At 36.4% G+C, this 7,749-nt stretch overlaps 1 protein-coding gene across 1 annotated transcript in view; it reads left to right on the forward strand.

Annotated features, from left to right (window-relative positions):
• The window catches only part of mybpc1 (myosin binding protein C1), a 45,882-nt gene extending 40,201 nt beyond the window's left edge, over positions 1 to 5,681 (forward strand). The window contains 2 exon segments of the mRNA XM_052118730.1: positions 634 to 820; positions 4,929 to 5,681. Coding sequence (XP_051974690.1) covers positions 634 to 820; positions 4,929 to 5,038 — 297 coding nt within the window. The 3' untranslated portion in view covers positions 5,039 to 5,681.
• The last annotated feature ends 2,068 nt before the right edge of the window (positions 5,682 to 7,749 follow it).

Consider the following 7,749-nt stretch of genomic DNA (forward strand, 5'->3'; position numbering starts at 1 on the left):
CTACTTGCAAGGGACCTAAAGTACAGAAACAAACATTCATAATATACAAAGAGTAAAAAAAATGACGTACATTGAAAAAGCCACACAGGTGTCATTAGTCCTTTAAAAACTATTGACCCCTCACCCAGACAAGGCTCTGCTGCTGCCTCCAGTTCTTTCCTATTCTCTCTCTCTCTCTCTCTCTCTTTTAAGTTCTAAGAAAGTCTTTTATTGTGCTGGTCACCAACCATGTGCTCATGGCTTTACACCTGTAGTTAGTTCTTTGTGGCCTGACCTGCGAGTACCCCAGTGGGCTCAATAGCACCTGTTAGTCATAATCTTTGACCACAAACACTGGATCACATTCTCTTACTGTCAAAAGCTTAGTACTCATCAGAACCATGGCACAGTGGATAGTGCACATGCTTCTGACATGTTATAGTAGTTGTGCTCACAGGGACAGGGGTTTGAATTAGGCCTGATTCATGTCCCTATGTATATATAAGTATATATATATATATATATATATATATATATATATATATATATATATATATATATTAAGTATTGTATAAAGTATATGTACTTTATATATCAGCACATTGTTGTTTTATTTTTGGTGTTGTTTCATTTACTCTCCATTACTCTACTCAGCCTAAGGTGATCTGGATGAAAAACAAGATTACCATTATAGACGACCCACGTTACCGCATGTTCAGCAACCAGGGCGTGTGTACGCTCGAGATCCGCAAGCCCAGCCCATTTGACGGAGGTGTGTACACCTGCAAGGCAGTCAATGACCTTGGAGAGGCTCAGGTGGACTGCAAACTAGAGGTCAAAGGTTAGTCTATGCATTAAAATCATCATTTACATCCTATCATATAGATAGAGCATCTTAGGAAACACCTACATGAAGATATATGCCGTATACAATGATAAACAGCTTCAATTGGGCAAATCACATGAGACTGACATAAAACAGTGCAATATCACTGCTGGGTAAGAAAGAGAGATATAAGAGATGTTTGATTCCTGAAGTAAAAAAGGCCCATTATGTAATCTCAAAACACACAATACATTTTTCACCAAACCGATCAATTTATGTGATTAGTCAAGTGAATAGAAGTGAATGCTTTGCTAAAGTCTGAACTGATTCCCTCATCTTTAATAGTTACACTTCAGTTGAGCTGTCTGTAAAAGAACAGCACTCAAGAATGAAATGGGAATTTCGTGGCAATCAAAGTCATCTATTCCATCCTGTAACAGGGTTCAGAATGGGCAAGGAGGAGGTGGGAATCTTCAGAACAGTCAACATAACTTTAATGACATAACTGAACTTAAACAAACATAAATGCACCGACACATTTATGTTTCTCTCTCTCCCGAAATGGTACCTCCAGCTCGTTTTTATCCCCCACCCGGCTGATTAGGACAATTCAGCACCGGGTGTGCATCATCACGGCCCAGCCACGCCCTCCTCCTCATCACACATCCATTTTAATTTTAATAAGCATTATTCTTTTCTGTCTTATTTACATTCTTATTCTGGATTGTCTGTGTATTCAGATTAGTAGCACTGTACAGCGTTTATACTGTACACTTCATATTCATATTTTCTTCAGCTGTATCTGTCTATAATAACCAAAGCCAAGTAAGAATGTCTTTCTGACCAAGGGGTTTGTTTTTATTACACCTGCATTAAGTATATATAAAGTATATAAATCATGCATCAATAACATTAATAAATATTTTTTTCATATATTTCCCTATACTTTCACATTTAAATGTGCATCATTTCTTTTGTTTTTATTTTGTTTTTTCTCCCCTTTTCTACCCAATTTGGAATGCCCAATTCCCAATGCACTCTAGGTCCTCGTTGTGGTGTAGTGGCTCGCCTCAGTCCGGGTGGCGGAAGACGAATCTCAGTTGCTGAGACCGTCAATCCGTGCATTTTATCACGTGGCTTGTTGAGTGTGTTACCGCAGAGTCATAGCGCGTGTGGTGGCTTCACGGTATTCTGCGGCATCCACGCACAACTCACCACGCACCCCATTGAGAGCAAACCACATTATAGCGACCACGAGGGGGTTACCCCATGTGACTCCCTTGCAACTGGGCCAATTTGGTTGCTTAGGAGACCTGGCTGGAATCACTCAGCACTGCCTTCGAACTCGCGACTCCAGGGGTGGTAGACAGCATCAATACTCGCTGAGCTACCCAGGCCATGTGCATCATTTGTTAACCATTATACAATGTTTGTTCATTACTTATTAAAGAAAGATATTATAAAGTGTAACTGAAGACTTTTGACTGAAGCATAATCTTTTGACCATTATTATAAACAAAATTCATATTAGTTTTTATCTCCTGTCTGAATGCACATTGGATTTGCTACATGCTGTAGCACATTCCTAAAGAAACTTTGTCTTACCTATCAATATGTTTACATGCACTGTTCAAATTGAGCTACAGCAGGATTTTGCAAAATTGAGCTTCAATCTTCATCTGTCTGTCCACAATGCATTATCAAATATTTGAAGGAGGGGCATCAGCTGAGGAAGTGTCAGTTATACACACTGTGTGTTACCTCTGTCTTTCGGACCATGAGAACAACGCCAAGACCAATTGGGTTCCTAGTAACGTGTATACATGATGGACAAATCCGAGCTACAATCGGATTATCTTGGCCTATTAGTCTGACTTCACAAAAAGATTTCAGTTCAATCAAAATGTTTACATGACTTGAATTATAGTCTTAGTCCGAATGAAATCACTTAACTTAAAGTGCATGTGTCACTGGACCACAAATCCCATAATGCAACTTATTGTAGACCTTTTTCAAACACACCCATTGCACAGTGTTCTGTGTACATTTCTAGGCCGATTTCAAGTCTTCAACTTCAATATTTGCCTAGTGTATTATGTGTTGACATTCTTTCATAATCTGTCATACACTGTCATATTGTTGTGTTTCCCTCTTGGTAAACTGTACTGTCTCCTGTGGTATGTCCTTTAACTCTTTCATATTAAATCTGTAATGACTAAGTCAGCAATGTATCCTGAGGCACATATAACTCCCTCATGTAAACTTGGGTTTAATCGTTATTTTCTTTTCTCCCCCAGTCATCACTCAGGAATAGTTACTCTATTGTTCTCATCCAAGGTAAGCTTTCATATGGTTTCGGGCATATGAAGCTTATTTTTTCATTCATTCTGCATCCCTTGGTTGCCAATAATCCTGCTTTTCGCTCTTTGGAGTGTGATGCGCTGGAATCCAAGAATTATGTTACGGAAACAAGAATGTTTTACAGGACTCAAGAATTAGAGATAGACCGATATATCGGTTTAACCGATTAATCGGTGCTGATAGTTGCTTTTTGGAACAAACGCTTATTGGCAAAAATCAGTGGCAATAGTTGCTGATAGTTTTTATTTACTTTTTATTATTTCTCTGTGTTCCTCTGTGGCTGGTGCTGGAGGATTCAACAGTTTGAACGGCTTGATTCTAGAGTATAACAGCAGCACCTAGATGTGAAATAAAAACAATCATTGACACCTCATAGGGATTTATCTAAATCTGTGATCATTGACACTTTTCATCTATATTTTTATCCTCAGTTCAATTAATATTTTTTTGTTTTGGTTAGATAATCAAGTGTTTTAAATTGAATGTTATAACTCAACCATAGAGCATTTCAGTGGAACGAAGTCTCTGTAATTTTAAAATAAGAGAGCATAGTGTGTTTCAGGCTTGTTTATTGTTTAAAGTCTTGCATTATGAACCAAATCTTTTTCCTGATTATTAATGGCATTTTGGTTGAACAATTAACAGCATCTGGGATTTTATTAATTATGACTCTTGTAACATCTATGTCTTTGCCCGTCATACAATGCTTTTTTTTACATTCTCTAAACCGTTTTTTAAAACGATCAGCCAATTAATCAGTTATTGGTCTTTTCCACTACCTTAGTTATCATATCTGCAAAATCGGTCGACCTCTATCGAGAACTAGTTCTTTGCTGAGAATTTGTGCAAGATTCTATAAGAACATAGAATTCTCTCTCATTCAGAATGTGTACTTTGCATGCTTTTGACATGTTTGCCAGCTACAGACTGACACAGGCTTGCATAAGAGGAAGCACATTTGATCTCTAATCAATTGGAAACCAGAGGGAGACCATTCGGAGGTCAAAAACTGGTGTCTCAATTAAAAGAATTGTTTTCGTGCTGCTTGTATAACCCCTGTAATTTTCCCTGTTTCCTCATATAACTCTACAAAAAGGGTACACGTTACAAGTGAACAGGCAGCAAAGACTGACATCTTTGAAAAAACAACCCTTATTTCTGATTATTATTATTATTATTCCATATTCTGACACTGTGACCCAATCTTCTGTTTATTTATGACAATGTCATATTGAAGCTTAACGTAGCTTTAATTAAAAGCACATTTAATTAAATGTCCAAGCTGTGAAGTATCAAGCTACTTATATTTTAAATGAGTTCAACTACAGTCATACAGTCATGCTTTTAAAAATGGTATTAATGTAATCACTAGAATAATGAAGACATAAAAGTTGAATCAACCCCAACTGAATCAACATTTGTGCTGTGCCTGCCAAACACTGACGATTCTCTGTCCTGATTTCACCCCATTTCCCTCTCTGTTTCTCCCTCTCCTTATTTCTCTTTTTTTCCTTAATGTCCTTCTGCACATGTTTTGGAGAACAAATTCGTATTTTGACGACTGACAACAAGGTTATCGCTAATTTGGCCTAATGTGCACTGCCTGAGTATACTCTTTATTGTCTCTATCTCTGATTTTTTTTTTTTCCAAACCAACATAATCCTTTTTTCTTTCTTCTCACTTCTACCTCTCTTCACTCACGCCTTGGTGTCATTGTTTTCAGTGTCTTCTCTCTGACTCTGTCTCTCTCTTCTCTTTCAGGAGGTTTTACTTTCTATGAGCTGATGAAGCGAGGAGTCCCCTTACACCTCATTGATAAGTACACGAACGAGCCTAAGAACTCTGAATCAGACAAGAAGGGGTCCAACTGATGCTGATTCACCCATGATTACCAAGAAAACTATTTCTACCAATACTCCCAGTAATATCCAGTGTCTAAACTTTGGCATGGTATGCTGTGTTCAGACATGGATCTATATTTAGAATTGGAATATTCTTCACCAGTCTTGTCTGTCACCGTTCTATCATGTAAAGCTATGTTTTAAGAAGTGCCATTAAACTCAACTGCATGCCTTTAGTGAACTGGGTTGTAGCTTCAAAATGTAACACATATAGACATGTTATTGTGACATTGACAGAGCATTCAGTTACAGATATGTTAATGCAGTTAACTTGGGCTTTTCTGGGTTTTTGGAGACAAGGGTGGACTGAATAGAGCACAAGTCTTGGTTTTGCTGTTTTTCTTTTCTTTTTTTTCCTGGTTGTTGGATTTTTTTTCTTTCTCTGGAGTTTTCCCAACCCCTTTCCTACATTCTGTAGTGAATGTACTGAATGTAATCTCTGTGCAATGCAACAACCTCATCGATCTGAAATATCAGTATTGTCCTGTTGTCAGATGAGACATCAGAAAGAAAGATCAGAATGTCAGATTTTAATGATGCGTTTGTCTGAGGTGTCTTGACAATACTTGCCATTGTTCATTTAGCATGACTGAGTTGAATAAATATCTCTGAATGGAAAAAAACTGGTTTCTTTTGACCTTTTATGCAAAGATGTGAATGACGGCCTTGGAAAAAGAACAATTGATGCTTTGAACAGGGTTGCACAACAAGAGAACATTCACCTAGAAAAATTTATAAATACAGTGGGGACCAAAAGTCTAAGACCCCATTCTCTCTCTCTCTGAATTAAACCTGGAAATAATAAAATAATTTATAACACGGAAAACATATTTGGCAAAAGATGGTAACACTACAATAAGGTTCCATTTGTTAACATTAGTTAACATGACTAACAATGAACAATACTTTTACAGCATTTATTAATCTTGTTTCATGTTAATTTCAACATATAGTAATACATTTTTAAAATCAAAAGCTGTAAAAAAAAGTTGACATCAGTTAATGCACTATGAACTAACATGGTCTAACAATAAACTATTGTATTTTTAGATTAATAAATGGTTAATAAATGCTTTAAAAAATATTTTGTCCATTGTTAGTAAATGATACCCTGTGCATTAACTAATGTTAACGAATGGAACCTTAAAAAATTAAGTATAATAAAGAAATAAATTATTACCGAAGAAATAGTTAAAATGATTCACTATATTTACATTACTTATCAAATGAGAGCAAATTTGTGACCAGGATAACTCCTCTGCAAAAGGTCAGATTTCCTTGCTTCTATTAAAGTACAAAGTTTTTGCACAAATTTTGAGTGGGAATATCTGGTGTTGCTTTAAACTGGCTTGTTTCCTACTTGATGAATAGGAAATTTGTAGTGTCTGCTGGAGTTGAGATGTCCTCCTCTTCAAATGTTGATTGTGGTGTTCCGCAAGGATCCCTTTTAGGGCCAATATTTTTTCACTATACACTGTATGTTACCGCTTGGTTCTGTGATTTGAAAATACAATTAATTTTCATTGAAATGCAGCTGACATGCAATTGTATTTGTTGTTGAATCCCAATGACCTGACTAATTTAAATGTTCTTCAGACATGTACAGAATATATAAAAATTGGATGGCATGCAATTTTCTTTATTAAAATACTGAAAAAACAGAGGATGTTCTAATCAGCTATTATTCTAGAAAAATTAAATATCAGATTGAGTTAGAACTTAATCAGGTGGTCCAGAATAATCAGCAGGTGGTAAAAAATGTGGTAGTCTATTTTGATTAAAATTAGGCATTTGTATACACGTCTGGAAATAAGTTCAATCTTGTTTTTATCAGGTACATTTTAACATTTCCAAGGTTAGACATGTCTTGAGTTTCAAGGCTATTGAGAAGCTTATTAATGCTTTTATTTTGTCTCGCCTTGATAATTTGAGTTGATTTGAGCTTTCAGTTTGAAATCAACCCCCTTAAGCATGGCTACAATCAGTGCAAAAAGCTGCAGTTATACTTTTGACAGCAACTAGGTCTTTTAATCATATTACTCCAGTTTTAGCTTCTTTGCATTTTTGGCTACCAATTCTTTTTAAGATTTTATTAATTACAATATTTAGCAAAACTATTAAGACTATGAAACAGTTAGACCTCTCCGATCTTCTTGCAGGCTGTTCCAAGATCCAGATACAAAACAAAAGGTGATAGATATTTTGTAGTGAAATTGTAGTATGGAATTTGTAGTATGGAACAGCCTGCACTGGGATATTAGATCTGGTGAATCTGTGTCTGTTTATAAGTCTCTTTTAAAAACTCATTTGAATAGACTTGCTTTTATTACTATGTGAATGTGTTGTGTTTTACTGTGCGTGCTTTTGATTTTATGTTTTGTGAAGCACTTTGTGCTTAATCACTAAAAAGTACAATATAAATAAAATGATGATGATTAAATTTGCAGTTGCAGACTTTTGGACCCCACTGTATTGGTCACCAAACTGTACAGCAAAAACCAGCCAATAGGGTTAAATTTAGTCGGTAAGGCCAAAATAATGGTTAAAGAGGGCGAATAGGCTATTAATTTGACAGATGGCAATCAACACCTGCTCACAACCCATCAATGGCGGTCAGACGCGGTACTGCAGCCATTCAAATTTCCCGGCTGCTGCGTCCTCTTCCGGACCGCAGTTTCCTG

Source organism: Xyrauchen texanus, chromosome 45 (assembly GCF_025860055.1).
Source record: "Xyrauchen texanus isolate HMW12.3.18 chromosome 45, RBS_HiC_50CHRs, whole genome shotgun sequence".
Classification (NCBI taxonomy): Eukaryota; Metazoa; Chordata; class Actinopteri; order Cypriniformes; family Catostomidae; genus Xyrauchen; species Xyrauchen texanus.